Here is a 21,252-nt window from a genome sequence, read left to right as displayed (position 1 = left end):
TGCAACCAAACAACCTACAAAGATGCTACAACCCACTTTTACTCACAAGCCAACAAAACATACCATGGTGCTAAAATTAGTGGAAAAAGGGAATACCAATAATATATTGAGCTTGTTGTACCTAACATTAAATCCACACCACGCAGTGTGCTACTGAAATGAATCCGAACATACAGTATCTGAAGCTTAACCATCGTAGTGGAACTTTGGACTATTGTGGGAGTCAATCCACACCACCCACAGTCAGTCTGACTAAATGTTTTGTTATGGTGGCAGCTGGTTAGGACAAAAACTCATTGACATGGATAAAGCAGTTTACTGATTTATGTTGGTTGTCTGTTTTGTAATGAATATTACACATACATGTTTAGTGAGTGCATAACTACAACAATTGTTAAAAATTTGAGATGTTTTCCATAAAAATGCTATTTGAAACGTCTATAAATCATAGAATCTGACAAGTAAATATCTGCATAAAAAAAAAAAAAAAGACTATCTAAAAGTATTAAAATAAATATGCCCTAGGTTTTTTTTTTTTTACAATTATTAACAAAATGCAATATATAAGAATAAATTATATTTTAATACATTTTATATACATTTTTATTTTATTTTAAATTATAATATTTTACATCATTTTGTTTTAACTAAAAGTTTTTTTTGGAGACCCAAAACAGCAACGACTTCTTACTGACTTTTGAATAGTGGTGTATTCTACATAAAAATAATCAGGTTATTCCATGCAGGGTTTCTGCAGGTTTCACAAAGTTAAATTTAAGACATTTTTAAGACCATTATGAATTTAGTTTTAGACTCATAAAGATCATAAAATTGAAAAAGACTTTTTAAAATTGAAAAAAGAAACTTTTTCAAATAACTCAGATGGATTTTTTTATTTGCCCTATCAAAAAAAACTATTATAATGGATTACATTTAATATTAAAATAATAATAAAAAAATATATTTTAGATATATTTTAGCTCTACTTGTATCGATACAATTTTTTTTCAACATTAACTTTCTTTAAAATAAAAAAAATGAACAAATGTTTTAAAGGTTTTAAAAACTATAATAAACTAAATTATGCACAGCAATCTGTCCAGGTCGGTGTCCTTAGCAATAAATACATGGAGCACTTTTAAACAAATGTTATTGTATGGAAAATAATTAACCTATTATAATAAACAGAGTTAAAATATACATTTTTAAATAAAAAGTTTAAAGTTTTATTGAGATGGATAGTTGGTGATTGTATGGGTTTTGCCAGATTGGGTAGCAATACATGTACATGCATAATGTGATAATAGGTCAAATAAGGAAAATTAAGACCTGTTTTAAAAGGATTTAAGACCTACAACACCATATTTGAACAAGTTTAACACTTTTAAGGCCTAAAATTTGGATTTTGAGATTTAAGACATTTTGAGACCCCGCAGTTACCCTGTCCAAATCTTTTTGTTTGCTTTGCTTATTTTTGCACAAATTTATTTAAAATTATTTTCCATGTTATACTTGACCATAAGACATGTGACTAACTAAATATATTTTTTAATCATATTTATTTTTCCAAATTTTCCAACCTCCGTTGCCTCCGCTAGACTGCAGCTCTGCACAGTAAGTTTGGCCAGAGAAGAAATGGCTGAGCCTGGTTTCTCTCGAGGTTTTGTCTTTCACTTCGTCAATTGGTGATGTTTTATTTCTCACCACTAGCTTGCTTGGTTTTGGGACTTATGCAGCGGCGCATCGATGGATTTGCTCTTCAATGTTTGGACATTCATTAGTGAAAATTAAAACACACTTAAATGAACTAAACTGAAATTCAACTCTGAAAGCAGGACACAGTTTCAATTTACAAGAACTTCTATGTTAAACTGCTATGACACAATCTACATCGTAAAAGCGCTATAAAAATAAAGTTGAATTGAAATTGATTAAGTGGTATAAGTATATTCTTGGTTGGTGTTGTTTGTGCACATGAACCAAACACAAAATCCAATTAACAAATGATTGGCGGAAATAAATGATTTATTAATAGGTCAAATAAGGAAAGTATCTTACCCATACAGATAATGAGCGATCCTTACTACCCACAGCACAGCAGCAGTACGGGCAGCTGGGTTTGGGCGTGCTGCCATTTTTCTGCTTCTTCTTAAAAATTTTAGGATTGAACTTCTGCACGAAGATAGAAAACAGTTCATATGAGAGACAATAATACAACTTAATTCATTTTTAGACATCAGGATTTCATCAAAACAGTAAATTACTGCAGTATAGAGCACAATGAGATTTTAGTGCATGCTTTAAGATTTAAGACAACACTAACCACAACAGTAACGGCTTTTCGATGACCCACAAAGTCCATGTTGGTTTTCCAGCCGTCTCGTTCGATGATTTGAGCTGTGGGTCCAGAATTATTCATGGCATGAGCTGAAACCAGGTACTGACCATCAGGAGACCAGCTCAGCCTCAGGACGTGTGTTGTGCCACCACACTGAATCAAAGCAAAAAAAAAAAGAATACAGGGTCAAGTGCGTGTAAACAACAAAATAGGATTTAAAAAAAAAAAAAGCATTTTGAAGACCTACTTCACTGAAGGGTTTTGTGATGTTCGTCTCTAGTTGCCAGTCCATGGTTCTCCAGACCTTTAGACTATGGTCGTCTGCCTGGGAGGCGATGTACTTTCCAACAGGGTCCCACGTCAGCCCTTTCACCAGCCCCGTGTGCCCCTTTAAAGTCATCACTATCTCTGTGGCATACAAATATAAAAGCAAATTCAAGAAGGTAATCATCCATGCTTTGAATTGAGTACTGGATCTATTAATACGCACTCAAAGACAAGTTTTAAAATAGTGCTTTCAAAGATGGTGCCCAAGAACAGGGGTGCTTAAGCCTCTACTAACTTTCACAACAAAAGAATGGTGGCAAAAAGAAAGTCCATCCCCCATCCTCAATATTCGGTTTCAGTTGGAAGTACATCAGCATAGTGGGATAAAAATCTGATTAACTTCCATTTCACACAGACTTTAATGACAACAAAGAAGATGCCAAACCTCTATAGAATTTCTTCTTGAAAGTTACTAAATGATTTAAATACTTAAGCCATACTTTATTATATTTCAAAGTTTTCTATTTTTAAAATATGTAAAGAAATATTTCAATGTATTTTAAAGCATCAAAACCAAGCGGCATCCACATCTTTTCACCTGGAAATTTCCGAGCGTTCCATATAACGATGGTGTTATCCACACTGCAGGACGCGAGCCAGACATCATGAGGTGACCAGGCCACATCCATTACATCTGAATCAGATGGATAGAGAACACCACATGTGCTTTACACCGTGCCAAAAACTCAAGACAAAATCCAGCATCCACATCAGCAGCATTTTTTGCTCCTCACCTCCCGTGTGGTTCCTTAGAATCGTGACGCACCTCCACTGTTCCACATTAGCCAGTTTACTGCTGGATCCAAACACCGTGCTTGGACCTATGAAACTGGTCAACAAAAGAAACACCCCATAATGCCTCAAAGCTCTGTGTGGATGCATGTGTGGCATCTGTTTGTGTCTCATAAACAAAACAAAGACAACTCTTCTTGTGAGGGCAAAATGTTTAAATGGTGCATTTACGCAAGTGATGGGGAAATCTGGTAATTCTCTAAATAATTTGAGAAAATGAATGCATATTTTAACTCTAGTTGTTTAAAAATATGTTTCTAATAGTGCTGTCAATAGCGCGTTATCGCATGTGATTAATTTTAAATATTTAACGCGTTGAATTTTTTTTTTCTTTTTTGGTGTTGCCGCTGACGTTAGTTTAACGTGCAAAGAAATATGGAAAAGACCAAGGAAAGCCTTTTAGATTAAAGAGTTTTATATAATTTCAGGCATTTTACATTTTTGGACTTTAACTCCAGGTCGGCAGTTTCACTTTAATTCGGCAACATATTGTTTGGGAGAGTGTTGTTTTAATGGAATTTGATACCAAATGGAAATAAAAAATGTCTGCATTTCATGACGTGGGTGTCTGTGGTCCTTAAATGTAATCAAAAAAATATATTTAAAAAAATGCAGTTTACATGATAGACTCTTAATCAAAGTATTGTCTTAATTATATTAAAATCAGAGTGTTGGTGTCCATGTAAACATAACATTACTCAGTGAAAGTTCCAGATGATGTCGCAAGCTGTTCGAGACAGTGCATTCCTCTGCGCTTAAGCTGATTCCATGTGCCCTTAAATGTTTAATTAAATTTGATGTGTTTCCCACTTACACAAAGTTTGTAAAGTATCTTATAACCTCACTTCACCTAAAATTTATTTATTCTTTTTGTTTATTTTGTAGATAACTGACCAACTAAAAATACATTAAAATAAAGATACAAATTATACCAAAAAAGAGCATTTTTCCATCAAAATTAGGCTCTTTGAAGTAGTCAAAACCTGTTTCAATGTTTCCTGTTCCTGTTTTAGGTTTTTCATCTATTTTCTTTTTCAGTTTTATCAGGTAACAATCCAAAGTAATTCAAAATTTCACTTTGTGAGTCATTATTTTAAATAGATTGTTGTTGTTGTAGCTACTAAATCATATTAACAGGAAAAGAAATTAACCATTTCAGATGTGCGTTCGAACTGAAGCGTTAGAAAACAAGCAATAGGCTACCATACAAGGCGCGAATTCTGCACAGTTTTGCAACCTTAAAGGGCTCCACGGACTATTAATGTTAAATGGTCTGTTGTTGCACAAACGTGTGAGCATTTTAGTGACTTTTCCACATGCAACATTATCTATTGTAGATAAACCATTAATGACGATACTACCATTTACAAACTACAGTGGCACCACCAGTATTTTGGAGCCCTAGTATCGGTACTACCATAATACCAGCAAACCGTGCAACCCTAACACAAAGCGTACCCATGTGTGCCTCTTGATGCTTCTTACGTTCTTGTTGCAGCGCCATTGGCATTAAAATTCATATGCTGATTTGGTCCGGTACATAATGGTTAATGGTCTACTTTATAATAAATTTTTGTTACTTTCAGCAATACAACTTTTCAATGAGTACAATTATTTGTATTCATTACTTTATTATTAAAATTTTCAAATTTCCATATTTGCAATGCCTGTATTTTGGATTTTTTTGCTGTCCACTTAAAATCCAACATGTAAATCATTTTTGTTTTTATTGGCATTGATTGCTTTGAAATTCAAATAGTTGTCCTGTGTTTTTATTTCAGTAATAAATATGGCTTTCAACCCAACAGTTTGAGGATCTTGATGGTTTATTGCACGCATGTTGTTCACATGAAGAAATCTGTGTAACAAATTAAACAAAAATTGTAATAAACAATCGTATTTTGAATTTTGTCTTGAGTTTACATTAACTTACATTTTACATTTGAGTAGCCAAAATGACTTTTAAATGCGATTAACTGCAAAAAAGTGTGATTAATTCTGTAATTTTTTTAAATCGATTGACAGCACTATTTTCTTACATTAGTTGTTGTTGTTTTTTTGTTTATTTAAAAAGCAAAATCAAAAACGAAATGTTGCAATACATATTTTAACACTTGTTTTTAATTATACAAGCATTTTGATTAATGCATGTTACATAAACAATAAGAAAAATATTCTTTTCATTCATCATAGAAAAAAAAATTGGCTAGAAATTTAAAAGTTGTATAAAAATAAAAAAGGCAATAATCAGAGCAGGTCAGTTTTACTCACGCAGCTCTCTTCCACACCATGACCAGTTTGTCGTCTCCTCCTGATGCCAGGTATAAGCCATTATTTGACCACCGCACACAATTCACACATGCTGAAATGCACAAAGTTACATAAAACATTTGATTAGATACTGAATATTCATCACGGTCACACATTCTGTCTCACATTCTGTCAGAGCAGTTCATATCCAAACGAGTTTAAAATACATTTTAGTGTCTAGACACCGCCTATGAATTAATCTTTTGCATGTTGTGAGCAAAATATGTGGTCTGTATTAAAAGAAAAACATAAATTATTTTTTTTCTTTATATTTAAAACATTTAACTTAAAGAATGTTTCTGTAGAAATTAAACATACAACTTTTAAATGACATTACAATTATGAAAATGCAATAAATCATTTGATAGGAATTGTATTAGGAACACTTACTATACTTTTACTGTACCTTCTGATCACACTGCAAAAAATGTGATGTTTTTAGTATTTTTGTAATGCTTTCTGATGCAAATGCATTTACTTAGGTCAAAACAAGATACGAGCGAGTTTAAGATTAAAGTAATATTGTCAATGGGCTCCAAAAAATTATTTTTTGTAGATTTCATACCCTAGTGACAGCTATTTGGTCTTGCTTAAGGCATGGACTAACTTAATTTGCTTCAGTTTCACAAAATATAAAACTTCATTTCCACATTTTGTATCTAAAAGTAAATGTATCTTGACTTATGGACATTTAGATATTTTTCTTAGAACAAAATACTGAAGATTATGGATTTTTAAGTGCATGCAACATTTAATTCCATAAATTTAAGACTACTCTGATTTAAGACCTTTTTGAAGATTGTACATTGTGGAAGAGTGAATTAAGATGCATATAAACCCTGAGGAAATACCTAAGTGATTGTCCATCTGACAAAGCAATTTGGGAATATTCTCGTTCTTCTCATCCTCCTCTCGAAGAACCGGGGCCATATTCCAGATGACCACTTTCCCAGAGTCCTCACCTGTCAGTCAATGCAAAAAAAATTGTATTTCCTAATGACAAACTTCTGGTCTAAAAACTAGCAATGCTATAGTTACAAATTCGCTAGCCAGACAACGACAGAGGAGGTATAGGGGAGTTTGAATCTTCACCTTGGCCACCTGTAGCAAACTTAGTTCCATCTGGATGGATATCAACTGAGAATATTGGTTTACCTGAAAACAAAAACACTCTTTATAACACAAATGCAGTTTTTAAGAAATATATACATCTCCAACAAAACCGCAAACAGTGCACGACTTTGTAGCAGGTTGAAACGGAGGCCACATTAGCATATAACTCTTATAAACAATGTCTCACGTTTCATTTAGTTTGTTAGTTCGACCAGATAGTCTCTAAATTCAAATATTAGACTCTTAATTTGAACTTAAAACAACACAGCCATCGGCTCCGGCTAGGTCGACCCATGTCAAGAGGTCTGCCTGTCTTTGGCAACTTCAAAATGGGTGGTGTGCACATCATATATTCAAAGGTGGCTTCTTAAAACCGAGCCAATTTGCAAAAAAACAACCGGTTACTATACTTCTAATTGCGCTTAAACGTCCAAAAGAGTAGTCGAGTCCATAAACAGCCCTGCAGAGGAGACCTGATCCTCCTCTCTACATAACAAAAGAGCAAGTTGAAGCCCCGGATTCCTGCACAAACACACACATACAGGGAGAGAGAGAGTCGGTTGCTGCTCTCACCATTGTGATTGACCCAACTCGGCTTCAAGAGCTTCATCTTTACGCCGATCAGTTTTAAATCCGCCGTCTGCACGCCGCGATCTCCCTCCGCGCCCGCGAGGAAACTGATTTCCAGCGTCCGCCCGGCTCTTCGAGTGCTGCGGCTCCTCCGTTACTTTTGTTGCTCAGTTGAACTCCATGTCCGTCTCTCTCTCTCCCTCTCTCTCATCACTCCGTGAGCGCGAGCGTGAAGCTGCAGCAACTGAAGTCACGCCGGAAGTTCGCCGTCTTCCTCGAAGTTCCCTTGGAAACAAAGGATGAACTTGTTTGTTCCTTGTTTACATTGGTGATTTCGGGGCTCGCTATGAAATGCGAATCACAAATTAGGAGAAATAAAACGCAAACGCAACGAATAAATGGTTGCGGTGTAGAAAGACGGTGTATAAAGAAGTCAATATCAATAAAACACCATGATATTGCTGTGTTTTGAACATAGTAACTTACTACATATTATATATTTTAGCATGGTAATATCTATCTAACTGTTATCTATCTATCTATCTATCTATCTATCTATCTATCTATCTATCTATCTATCTATCTATCTATCTATCTATCTATCTATCTGTCTGTCTGTCTGTCTGTCTGTCTATCTGTCTATCTATGTAATCTATTAAATTATTTAATGTAATTGTTTAGCGGTCCAGCGTGGTTTTTAAAAATCTGGTTAACGTTAGTGTAGTTAAACTTTTGGAGTTCTTGTTATGATTAAACCTGACATTTTCTCTTCTGCACTTATGTATTTGCATTAAATGTATTATAGTAAGATAAGCTAATTTAATACAGTGAACATCTTTTGGCGCATTAATTGGTATTAACAGTTACTATGTAACCAATGTTTCAACTGTGGCCAGTGTAGCAAATCCGCAATAAGTTGCGGTACCAATAAAAGATGTTTTATGTCAAAAATATAGCAATATTACTGCTCAGGAATATTCACTTATCCAAAGTTTCCCACTGGGTGGCGAGCGCACATCTTTTCATAACGTTTGTGATGAAAATTTGAAGTCCAGAAATGAAAGTACGAAGAACGCAGATCCAAAAAGTCACTCAAACACATAGTGGGCGGATCTTTACGTTTCATGTGAAATGATTGGACCACACAGCGCCCCCTATAGCATGTAAATATATGGGCAACAAACAACTTCCTTTCTAGCAAGTTTCAGTTTGACAAGTGCAGACAGGACAAAGCGAGCCGCAGAAGAAGAGCCCAGTCAGTTTGTTTACATCTGGAGGAGGTGACAGAACAGTGCCTGTCCTGACAGTATGGATCAAACTTTCAGTCTTTGACTTGCTATGGTTCATAACATCGACTGACAGGGAGCCATGGGCGCTTTAGCTTGTCTTTCTGCGGTGTGCTGGTTGTGGTTTTGTCCGCTGGTGTCCAGTGAACAGGTGGCATTTGTAGAGGTGTTTCTGGAGGACCATCAGCATATATTACAGGGTGAAGTGGTCCAGGGGAGTCTGGAGAACGACCCGATGGATAACCACAGCAAAAAGAAGCATGGCCTGAAAGGAGAGCTCATATTAGTAAGTTGTCATTGCATGGAAACACAATTTATTTCACTGTTCTGAATGTTTGTTTTTTTCTTACTGTAAAATAGAACATGCTTTAGCATATTTACAATACAACACTTTTCAGCTTAAAAAAACTGTCATCATTTACTTAACGTAGTTTTTTTTTTATCAATTGAACACAAACGAACAGTATTTATTTTCCTACAATGTATGTCAATGGCAGTGGTGGAAAGAGTACTGAAAAATCATACTTCAAAGTATCATTACTTGCCTAAAAATGTAGTGCGAGTAAAAATATCCGTTGTAAATTTTACTCAAGGTATGATTAAAAAGTAGCCCCTTCAAAAGTTCTCAAGAATAGTGAATAGTGAGTTTTGCGCTGTAAAAAGCTGATGCATTTACATGTGTTCTGTGGATGTGTGTAAACAGAACATTCTGTAGTGCAGTTAGTTATTGCCCAGCAGGCACACATCATAAGATGTTAATATCAAGTTAGATTTAGGTTGTGATGTCAGATGACCAAAATTCATTTAAATCATCAAAATTCATCCAACATCTATGGACAACATTTTTTTAAAATCCAATAACAACATCAAATGATGTTGATACTTGGTTGATTTTAGGTTTTGATAGAAAGTGTCCAAACTTCAACGTCAAGCTAACATCTTAAATCAACATCATATTGACGTCAAATACTGACATTTACTCATCAGGTATAGCAAACAAAATCCAACATCTAAAACATATCATAGTGGTAACGTCCACATAACGTCAAGCTGTGACATCATTAGATGTTTATATTAGGATGATTTCAGGTTGGACGTTGGACATTGACATCAACCCGACTTTCCTTTCCAAACAAAATGCAATGTCCCCACAACGTTGGGGTACAATGTCAATCTGCTGTCATGTTGAGGTCTTGTGCCTGCTGGGTGTTTAAGGCCACTTTAGTCATCACACAGTATATATCTGTTATTTTATCATCAGTGGCATGCATTTTAAACAGTCTGTGTCAATGCATGTAAAGATTTTGTACATCTTCTTGGACACTTTTAATGCTTCCCAACAGTTTGCTGCAATTATACATCACTCATGTCTTGAGGTAGTTCATTATGAGGCGATTTACCTTCTATGTGCGATTTGATTGGACAGGAATCACAGGACAGGATTTTCTAATCCCCATAGACAAGAAAAGATAAAGTAGTGACAGCAGGTTGAAGGAAAGTGGGGGAGTAAAAATACAGATACAGCACTAAAAATGTACTTAAGTGAATGTAAAAGTTCACATTTATAAAACTACTCAGTAAAATTTACAATTTTTGAGAATAACTACTCAATTACAGTAGTTTGAGTATTTGTAATTTGTTACTTTACACCACTGGACAATGGTTACAGGTTTTCAACATTTTTCTAAATATCTTCTAATACAGGGGTTCTCAACTGGTTTGGCCATGGGACCCACATTTTTACATGGTCATCAAGCCGCAACCCAAATTTTTAGGAACTAAAATACAATTATACTTAATTTGTATTTATTTGTTAACATAAACAAGTTGTGACAGATATAAGAAATTCACCAAGACTTACAAATAAACAATATTTTGTTGCTGAAATTTAACAAAAAGTAAAAACGACAAATACTGTTAATAATAAACTGTTAATAAAACATGTTTTCTGGTTTCTAAATGTTGTTTTAATTTAGAAGGTTTCATGCTCACTTATGAGAGCACCTCACTACATTTGACACTGAGGCTTTAAGTCTTATTTTGTCGTCAGTAGATAAATCCATACTTTACATATTCGGGGTCGTACTTGCGCTTCGACATATTTGTTGCAATAATTAAATTAAATTTCACATGTCAAACAGTATGGTTGTCGCGCACACATTTCAAAATAAAAGTACTGTATAAGCAAAATAACTTAAAAAATAAACTTTTGTTGTTTTTTTGACCACACACTCCGCGACCCACTAAAAATGTTCCCACAACCCACTTTTGGGTCGCGACCCACCAGTTGAGAAACACTGTTCTAATATATCTTCTATCTTCTTCTTCGTGTTCAACACAACAACAAAAAAAACTCAAACGTGAGTAAATAATAACAGAATTTTTTGGGTGAACTATCCCTTTAAAAATATCCTAGTTATTGTGTTCTATTATTTGTCAGTACTGGGTTGCGTCTGAAAGGGCATTCGCTGCATAAAACATGTCAGAGTATTTGGTGGTTCATTCTGCTGTGGCGAACCCTATTGTTTAAAAATTGTAAAGGTTGATATTCTGAAAATGAGTATCAAGTAAATGTGACATGCTTCTGTTTTGCCATGGCAGGTAAAGGATGAAGCTCTTAAAAGCAACAGTGAAATCAATGATGGAAAGGATCCAGACCCTTGGATAGGAGTGGTACCTGTTCAGATGGAAGAAGGAACAGTTTCCAGCAACAGCAACCAGGAGTCCTTTGCTGCATCTATGGTTAATAAGGTATTTTAAAAAAAATTATTGTCTACACTAAAATCTCTTCCTGATTAATCTGACGGCTCTCTCCTCCATAGATGAAGCGGGCTCTTGTTTTGGGTGCGTCTGCTTTGATCATACTGGCTTTAAACCAGAACACTGTCCGAGAGGTGAGGGCTTTGCTGTTCTGTTCATTAAAACTTTAAAGGGATAGTTCACACAAAACCAAAATGTCTGTCATTATTTAATCACCCTTTACTTTTTCTAAATCTGTTGTTGAACTCAAAAGAAGATATTTTGAAGAAAGCTGAAAACTTGTAACCACTGACTTACATAGTATTTATTTTTCCTTCTATGGAAGTCAATGGTTAGAGGTCATCATCTTTCTTCATAATATCATCTTTTGTGTTTAGCAGAAGAAAGAATCTCATAAAGCTTTGGAACCACTTGAGTTTGACTTAATAGAGAGCAAATTTGTATTTTTGCGTGAACTATCCCTTTAATGATTTTACTTTTTTTTAAAAGAAAACTGTTCTTCCGCTGCAGATGGATCTCTCTCAGGTCCTCTCAAAACCAATCATTGTCATTCAGACATCAGAAAATGTCACTAAGCTCATCGGAGCTCTTCTCAGGTAATCTTCAGCCATTAACCCATCAGCTTTTTAATTTTTACAGTTTTAATAAACTGGATTTTTAAAATTTGTCCTTTTGTATGTTTGTTCAATCAGGGGCCTTCGTGCAACAGCAAAAATCACTTATAAGTCTTTTCTACAAGACAGCCTGGTACGGTTTTACTTCTAATAAGCAGCACAGTTTCACTCTCACGGTTCATTAGTGTAAGTGTGTGATATTTCTGTGTGTGGTGTCAAAGGGGGCCACCTTGACCCTGTGGTCCAGCTGCGGTCGTTCAAGAGGAGGCTTATATGGGGAATGGCAAGGGGTCATCTGCACTGGGGAGACTAACTCTCAGGTCCAGGTAAAAACATTATGTCATCCGGGGTTACCATAATAACTTGGCTGAAGATATTTCAGCACTTATATGTAATCGTTTCATGTTTCTTAATAATGCTTATAAGGTGCTGTTGGATGTTCGAATGTGATTTTGTTTAATGGATGTTTTCCGGGAAAGGCACAGTAGTAGTAGCAGTAGTAGTAGTTCCAAACAGGAATCTGCTTGTCTTTTTTTTTTTTTTTTAAGCATAACTTCTAAACCTGTTTGAACACATTTTAATACATTGTTAATCATTTTAAATTTTTTATACTTGCTTCTTTTTATTCTTGTTTATGTAAAGCACTTACCATTGTAAGTGCTTTACATAAACATTGAATTAACATTGAATTACCATTGTGTATAAAATGTGCTATATAAATAAATTTGCCTTGCCTAATTCAACACACAATCCAGTCAGCATGTAATGTAGTCAGATTACTCCACTTTACTGCAACTTTCTTTATATTTTAAAGAAAAAAACGTAAAAAGTATTTTAAAGTATTTTATTTTAAGTCTTTTATTGGTCTTGAGTTGTCATGTAATGTGATTTATTAAAAAATAATGTGCACTCATGGTGTAAAAGCCATTTTCAATAGCCCCTTTCACACATATAGACCTTTCTAGAAAATTACCAGCAATTTTTCCGGAAAGATCTGTATGTGTGAACAGGATTGTTTTGAAAATCCAGGTAAGTAATTTTGGTAATTTTCCAGATATTTACCTGTATTACTGTGTGAAAGGGGCTTTTTGTGTCATGGACACATCACCACTTTGGGTGAACATTATTTTCTAATAACTCAGTGGCCAGTCGTCACTTATTTGTCACATTATACTGTTTGTCACATGTAGAGAAATATTTATTTTTATTTTTCAGCATGGAGAAAAATGTCTTTTCTGTTCATGTTTTGTCCAGAAATATCTCCAGCAGCTGTGGAACACCGTAGTCCTGGTGGCCCTTGTTCTCTCCACAGGGGTCATAGTTCAAGCACGCTGGCAGTACCAGGACAACCAATTTAATGACGATTTAGAGGTGAACAGTGTTTTTGGGACAGATTCATTCTGAAAGTTACAAAGTTTATGATTTAAAACACTAATGTGACAAGCAACATTAAGTGGAGACTGGAAGGAAAACATACAGTGTCTTTCCAACTTCCAAACAAAAATACTTTTTTCCCAACAGAAACAAAGGTTTGTTGATCAAGAATTCACTGAATTGATCAAATACGACACAAAAAAACATGTATAATGTTGAAAAAAAGTCCTATATCAAATAGATGATGTTATTTTGAACTGTATTCATCCAAAAATCTTTCACAAAAAAAAAAGATTGGTTGCAGGTCGTTTTTTGTTATGTCATTTCAGAAAGACTGGATGATGATCAGATCTCTCTGTGTGGAACACTGGCCATTTTCAGACTCCTTGTGCAGACAATAATCTCACTGTATGATTACAATTAATGACAAAAATAATGTTTGGAAATGTGTGTGTATGTGGGGGGTTGTTGGTGGAATACTAGTGGCCTAAAACTTTTGCACAATACTGTATACATACACATTTTCAGCAAATCGTCAAGCAGCACAACTGCTTTCGCTTTAACTTAAATAAAGGTTACTTAAGCACCAAATTAATGCTTCAAATCATTTTTGAAAGTTCACATGAGGATGGATATTAGATGATCTTTTCTATCACATAAATGTTACTATTTCAGTTATACTATATTTTTGATCAAGTAAATGCCATTTTGTTGAACAAAACAGACTTCCTAAATATAAACCTGAATATGACCATGACTTTCAACAGAAGTAAAAATAGTAATAAACTCTTTGTTTCATAGTCAAACCTGAAGCAAGACATTCTGAAGAGATTATCAGCACTGAAGACGAGGACATACCGGCAGCCCAAAGTGAGATGTGATCCAACACAAACGATGGAGACGGAGAGTTGTGCAGTTTGTCTGGAACAATACAACAACAACCAGGTGACAAATCCTCTGAACTGTATTACTCTTACCCAAATAAAGGCAGTCAGTGTTAAGTTTGATCACTGCTGTGGGTGTTTCAGTGTTTGCGGGTGTTACCGTGCCTCCATGAGTTTCACAGAGATTGTGTGGATCCTTGGCTGCTCCTCCAGCAGACCTGCCCTCTCTGCAAGCGCAGCGTTCTTGGTGAGAAATACAAATATTATCTTCCTTGTTTAACATTTACTCCATACAGTCAATATTCAGAAAAAAAAAAGTTTGAACTCAACTCTTATTCTATTTGATCCAGGTAATTTCTATTGAGCTGGATCAAGTGGGGTTCTGGATTAAAAATCATCTGAATTGGGTTAAGTCTACTGATTCAGGATTTTCATGGCAACTAAACCCCTCCTCTGTACTGTAAGACTGGGATTCCTCCAGGGTAATGATCTTGACCTCTCCAAAGACTATGAATCTTGAGTTCTTTCAAGAGACTCCAGTCAGGACTAGTTTCTGATCTAGTTTCTGTGTCAGACCACTTGAGAAGTTTCTGAAAGGTAGGTCTTTGTATGTGGGATCAGATGTTTCTTCTTGCAGCATTGAGTACTGCAGTTGCGTTTGTTGAACCTGTTCAGCCTTTCACAGGTGCATGAATTGTGAAGTGAGATGCATAGCAAAAAAAACAAGGTAATGTTTGAAATCTCTTTATGTATGAATCATACATACTCTCTCAATTCTCTATATTTTATATTTGAACAAGCGCTTGCATTAAGATCAAAACCTACTGGAGATGATAAGAAATACCATTCATAAGAAAGAAGTAGAATATAATTCAACCATTTGCTCTGATTCCCAGTCCGGACTTGTTCCACCCTTTTCCACTAAATTAGATGTGGTTCTTGGCTGGTGCCAACCTTAAAGGAGCTATATGTAGAATCCAGAAGCCCCGGTGATTAGCAAAGCCTGTGAACCACAGTCAGCAAACTATTGTATAAAAAGGTCTGACATCCTCTGAAATTTAAAACTTTCCTTATCAGGACTTTAAAAACAAAAACTGATCCTTGGCAGGTCTTAAAATGTGCTTAATGAAACCTCAGATGAACAATCAACACCATTTAGAGTTAACAAAAATAATCAAGCATTGCTAATCTGCTAATTGAATTCCTTAAGTGATAATCCAGCAGATGTTTTACCAAAGGGGTGCCTGCATAGTTTAGCTCCAACTTCTTTCAACACACCTGCCTGAAAGTTTTAAGAATTTCTAGAAAGAGCTTGATTAGCTGGTTCAGATGTATCTGATTGGGGTTGAAACTAAACTCTGCAGGACACCGGCCCTCCAAGGCTGAGTTTGGGCATCCCTTTTCTATAGCCTTCAGGTGTGTGTGTTAACACAATGGCCATCACACAGTTAAAGCTTTGCCAAAATTGGACCAGGGAACAATCTCAAGCACACCAGGAAATCTACCACCAAGCATTTAGAAAAGAACAAAAATCAAGGGGTTGAAATGGCCCAGTCAAAGTCCAGACCTTAACCTTACTAAAACCTGTTGAAAACTTCTTCAGAATGATCTGAGAGATTACTTAAAGAGATGGATCACCTAAAAATGAAAATTCTGTCATCATTTACTTGCCCTTTACCTGTTTCAAACAGTTTTGAGTTTCATTCTTATGTTAAACACAAAATAACTTATTTAGTAAGTGTTGGAAACCTGTAACCATTGACTTCCATACTATTTGTTTCCTACAATGGAAGTCAATGGTTACCGGTTTTCAGCTTTTTTCAAAATATCGAAATTTATGTTTAACAGAAGAAAGAGACTAATAAAGGTTTGGAACAACTTAAAGATAAGTAAATAATGAATAACATTTGATTTTTGGGTGAACTATTCCTTTAACTGCTGCTTTAGTTAAGAAGATCCACAGGCATATGAATAATAGGGTGTCCTAAGTTTGTCACCTATGGTCTTTCTATTTTGGCTCTACTTTGGTCAAATAAATAATGGTATGTTGCGAGATGTCATGTGATCAACTGAGGGTTCGTCTTCCAAGTCTATAGACCGGCCAAGCACCATATAGAACCATGAAATTCAATAGGATCTCCTTACTTTTTCACTGTTACAAACAATAGACTGAACATGATTCTGTGCCCTGATATATTACTAGCAAAGTTTTAGTTTTTAGGATTTTAGAAGCAACATTTTTTACAGTAACATAATTCTACTAAAACATTAATGACTCTTTTTCTCTCTATAAATAAAATGACGGCAGCGAGTAAACAATAGCTAAAAAAGCATCCGATCATAGCAATATGGATATGTTTGCAGAAGTTCTGCAAATCACTGGTATCACGTTGATACGAGATAAGTAAAATTACACTGTTAAGATAATTTATGAAGTATATTTGAGGCTATAGATCAGGCTATGTAAGACAGTAGTTGAATCATTTTATTTGCATTGCCATTACAATACTGAATGGCTTTTTGGAACCATCTTGAACACTGTGTAAGCTTTTGTTTCATATTTTAGAGAAAAAAAAGAGATATTATATTATGTAAACATGATATTTTTGATTTTCCTGGCAAAGTCTTTTAGATAAAAAGCAATCTACAGGCTTTTATAGACAATATAGGATGCTCAGTTAAAGGTCTTGTTTTATGTTAAATTACAAGCCAATAAAAATGAATACACCAAATTTTATTTATACACAAACATTCTTACATATAGCTCCTTTTAAGTCTTGCTATTGAGAAGTTTTGAGGTCATGTAAAATGTTTCTAAAAATAATTTTTACCTGAGGTCCTGTGCATAACTGGCAAGATTGTTTTTAATTAAGTATAAATCTAAACGTAAAGATAATTAAAAAATAATATGGCCACATTTTATTTATACATTTCTTTGTTTTGTTTTTTAAATCATGGCCACAGTGTAGTAATTTGTTGTTAAATTGTGAACATGATGTGGCTTTGATTTGCTAAATCTAGAAAGAAAAAAAAAGCACCATCTTGTTTTTTTTTTTCCCCCTTTGCCTGTCATGTTCAGTGACTAAACCACCAGATCCGTCAGTAGCATCAAATAGGTGAGAAAGGGTTATATTAATCAGTTCTGTTACAGTAAACCAGCCAGTAGTAAAACTTGTAGCAAACAAAACATTTGAGTATCAGTATTCCTTATCGCAACATTGTTGTTACCTTTAAGATGACTTAAATGGACTAGAGGTATATTTACATGAATTTCAGAAGTTCCTGTCAATTTGGATTTCCAAATTGTCTTATAAAAATGCCATATGAATGCTGTAGTTTGACTTTAATTTAGGTCTGTGTGTAGTTTAATTAACTAAAACTGTGCGGAAGTGTGGTCATTATGCTTCAGGGAAATAAAGTATACTTCAGCAAGGATGCATTGTATGATGAAAGCCAAGTAAAATCTTTATAATGTTTAAAAATATATATTTAAATTGCATATGAATGCTGATTTCTAAATAAAAAAAACCTGGCTTATATAGAAATACTACTGCAAGTTATTCAAATGTGTTCAAATTGATTTCTGTAGGATCGGGAGTCTCATTTGTAAAACTTGGCGTAAAAAAAAGCTAAAAATGAACGTACAGCAGAATATATTTTTATTTATTTATTTATGATTACACCTCATATCATCATTTGAATATTTAAGTAAAATTTTATTATTTTTAAAGTTACATTTAATTTGTTAGTTCAATTGAATTTTTAAATATTTAAGTTAAATTTAAATTGAAGTTCACTTTCAGCTGTGCACATTCTCCCATTAAGTTTGCTTTTTATAGATCATAAATTTAGCGTTTAAGTAAAGGTTTCCACCCCCGTTTTGTGCATAAGCCACATTTATAAATGAGACCCCAGGTGACACTCAAATTCCTTTTTAAATATTTTAATAACATTTGACATTACAGTAGTTTTAATTTGCATTCGATCAAATAAAATGCACCCTTGCAGAATAAAATAAGAATCATTGCTCAACTTCCTCCAGCATGATTACACTCTAGTCCAGTGTTTCTCTACCACATTCCTGAAGGACCACCAGTACAGCATGTTTTTGATGTCTCTTTTGTATGTCACACCCATTAAGCTGCGGTCAAATTGCACTTTTCTCCCCATAGACTTCCATTCATACACACACAAATGCTTCAGACCAGAAACACAAGCTCGTGTGACAAGTTTCGTAGTGCTCTGCGTTGGAAAGTTCAAGCTTGGTGAACTCTGACCTGTGAAATCACATCACATGATTGCATGAGACCAATCAAAGATCAAAACATGACCTCTCTGGACAGGAATGTAAATCATGGACCAATCGCTGGCTTTTTAAATGTCTAATCATCTTGTTTAATCCCGCCCCTTTTCTCAGCACCATACAACAGAATTTCATGCACAAACTCTAGTGTGACCGCAGCACAACAGATCTTTCAGTCTCTGCTAATGAGCTGAAGATCTGAATCAGGTGTGTTTGGTTAAGGAGACATGGAAAATATGCAGAGCTGGTGGTCCTCCAGGAACGTGGTTGAGAAACACTGCTTTAGTCTAACTGAAAACACATCATAGTTAACTGCATATAATTCTACCTAATGATATGAATAGAAATTTTAAGGCAGTCAATTAGAGCATTTAATTAAATGGAATCACAATTTCTGCTTATGCCAAATGTGAGGAACTTTCCTCAGCCCAGCTATTATGCTTCAGTCTGATATCTCAGGTTGGAAGAAAGATAGACAACCAGTATGTCAAAATAAATAAATATATATGTATTAAACACAAAGAGAAACACGCAGTCTTATAAACAGTATTTATTTATGTTTTATATTCCTAATGTTTGTACTATTATTTCAGAAGCATTTTTAAATATGCTTTCTCTTACAAAATGCTTTGATTTTATCTTAGTAAGTAGAAATATATTGTCCTACAAGGCAAGAGAACATTGCCTGTTGAAAGTCTATATGAGAAAAGTGACATCACTCTCCTCCGGAGTGACGGATGCTCACAGCCTTTGGCACAGTATGATTAATGTGTTGAAATCGGACGCTGCAGTCTGCACAACTTCAAACGGAGTTGCTTTTCGAAAGACTGCTCTTAGGTCAAGTCTTAATCGCTTTCTGAACCTTTAAAGAACTGGAGCACGATCTTATTTTTGCTTCACTAGTGTAATGTATGGCATCCTTTGTAGAGTTGATTCTCAAATTAACTTTAAATGCTGCATTCTCAAACCTGATGTTCCTTTATTATTTATTGAATTTTCCTTAACAGTGCAATAACTGTTTGAACCTCTCATCTGTTCAATAAACTCTTGTTACACAGCAAAAGATTCGACTGTCGTGCTTCATGTCATACAATAACTAAGAGTTCTAAAAATATATTCGCTTGTTCCCTTATAATTTCACACATCCCTGTGTATTTTATGAAGCACTTCAAACTCCCAACTCTGCATGTTAATTTATACTTCAGAACAGAAACTCATAATCAGTCAAAGAAAGAGCAGGCCTATGTAATAGACCGTGCCCCTTGTGTCTTGATCTTATAAAAAAGCAGAGATACATTCAAACCTCGAGTATTTTCCTTCTGCTTTTTCAGCTCTTAAAAACCTGTGCTCTTGTAAAAGTCTTAGGACGGGATCATGCCCTTGTTCCGTTTCCTGTCAGCCATTGATCTGCGATTGTGATTGGCTCCTCTGCTCTTGGATGCCTCCTTTCTACGACGGTCCTGAATGGTCTCCTGCGTCTGACCCCGTCCCTTTGGCCCCCCTACCACATTACTTGCTGGTGGCGGTCTGTAGCTGTCAGATAAAAACAAAGTCAATTAATGTCCGGTTTGATTCATGCTTTGTTGATTAGTTAATAAGTAATGCAAATTGGCAATTTGTAATCGAACGGTTGCAGGTTTGATTCCCGGTCCTGGCAGAAATAAAACTGTATTTTCTCCATCTTCGATAACCTGCTGAGGTGCCCTTGAACAAAGCATCTAAGCCCATATTGCACACTTGGATGGGTCAAAAGCAGAGGACCATTTTCAAGTATGGGTAACTACACTTCACTTCGACTATAGCCATCGTAATACCCACTATTAAAGAGCCACGAACCCCCCCCCCCCCTCTTTTACTTTGATCTTTCACTTTGAATAGCACGAGTAAAATGGCACCATCTAGAAGCAATGTCTCATAATCAAATGTCTCCTCCAAATTCACAGAATTCTTTAGTTTTTACCAATGACTGTAAAAAATATGGACGACGCGACAGCCCTTTTTCCCCATTGAACGCCTTGAGGGCAAAACGCCTGCTTGACGGGCACAAACTGTCGCAAAAGACTGCTGAAATTGGAGCCAGACATGCGCAGAAGGATTGTCTGATGGAGCCAGAGGAGGAGCCGCGAAAATGAGCAGAGTCGAGCTTCCAATCAAACACTTTATGTAAAATCAACTACGCCCCCCGAACTTCTCAGCATGCGTTTGCTGTCATATCAACACAAATGGATGTAATAACGTTAACAAATATGAGGGTTTTATATATTCAATCGCGCCAGCTCCAGGCCGCAACACATAACTTACTCGCGGCGTCGCGGGCTGATTCCGGCTCGCATGCGGCAGCGCCTGCTCGCTCGGCCGCCGCATCTGGCTCGATTGACTCGGACTGGAATCGGGCAGTGAGTCCAGGCATCCGGAGTAGGTCCAGCAGAGGTAACATTAGTCAGTCTGAGCTCTAAGAGATAAGTCTCCGGCAGGCGAGAATCTAGCCGGAACTGTGTTTTGCTATCTGGGTGGCTAGGCGTGTATCAGCAAACTAATAAAGCCCGAAAAAAGCCCTGAACTTAGCGAATAAACAGTGTTC

The 21,252-nt window shown here is 35.5% G+C and overlaps 3 protein-coding genes across 5 annotated transcripts in view; 1 reads left to right on the top strand and 2 right to left on the bottom strand.

Annotated features, from left to right (window-relative positions):
* Nucleotides 1-7,667, bottom strand: part of hira (histone cell cycle regulator a) — a 35,191-nt gene extending 27,524 nt beyond the window's left edge. The window contains exons 1-9 of the mRNA XM_087253355.1: nucleotides 7,454-7,667; nucleotides 6,860-6,922; nucleotides 6,619-6,729; nucleotides 5,729-5,819; nucleotides 3,400-3,494; nucleotides 3,204-3,299; nucleotides 2,586-2,746; nucleotides 2,324-2,491; nucleotides 2,059-2,172 (exon numbers count right to left, since the gene is read on the bottom strand). Of these exons, the coding sequence (XP_087109481.1) occupies nucleotides 2,059-2,172; nucleotides 2,324-2,491; nucleotides 2,586-2,746; nucleotides 3,204-3,299; nucleotides 3,400-3,494; nucleotides 5,729-5,819; nucleotides 6,619-6,729; nucleotides 6,860-6,922; nucleotides 7,454-7,490 (936 nt within the window). The 5' untranslated portion in view covers nucleotides 7,491-7,667. The remainder of the gene's footprint in view (nucleotides 1-2,058; nucleotides 2,173-2,323; nucleotides 2,492-2,585; nucleotides 2,747-3,203; nucleotides 3,300-3,399; nucleotides 3,495-5,728; nucleotides 5,820-6,618; nucleotides 6,730-6,859; nucleotides 6,923-7,453) is intronic.
* A 1,037-nt stretch (nucleotides 7,668-8,704) lies between these two features.
* Nucleotides 8,705-19,734, top strand: rnf215 (ring finger protein 215). Its single transcript, XM_087253367.1, has 10 exons — nucleotides 8,705-9,022; nucleotides 11,338-11,487; nucleotides 11,559-11,630; nucleotides 12,007-12,092; nucleotides 12,189-12,243; nucleotides 12,332-12,436; nucleotides 13,365-13,481; nucleotides 14,286-14,429; nucleotides 14,513-14,615; nucleotides 14,719-19,734. Exons 1-10 carry the CDS (start codon nucleotides 8,819-8,821, stop codon nucleotides 14,730-14,732), a joined length of 1,050 nt encoding a protein of 349 aa, XP_087109493.1. The 5' UTR covers nucleotides 8,705-8,818; the 3' UTR covers nucleotides 14,733-19,734.
* The window catches only part of ascc2 (activating signal cointegrator 1 complex subunit 2), a 23,706-nt gene continuing 21,660 nt past the window's right edge, over nucleotides 19,207-21,252 (bottom strand). The window contains exon 19 of one of the 3 annotated variants that reach the window (XR_015489986.1): nucleotides 19,207-20,637. Coding sequence is in view for 2 of the 3 variants with exons in the window: in XM_087251475.1 (XP_087107601.1) it covers nucleotides 20,033-20,204 (172 nt within the window). In the remaining variant the exon portion in view is untranslated. 3 annotated transcript variants of the gene reach the window in all.

This window comes from Danio rerio, chromosome 5, assembly GCF_052040795.2.
Source record: "Danio rerio strain M-AB ecotype USA chromosome 5, GRCz13ab, whole genome shotgun sequence".
Classification (NCBI taxonomy): Eukaryota; Metazoa; Chordata; class Actinopteri; order Cypriniformes; family Danionidae; genus Danio; species Danio rerio.
The sequence above is the reverse complement of the archived record's forward strand: the minus strand, read 5'-3'. Positions and strand labels throughout refer to the sequence as shown.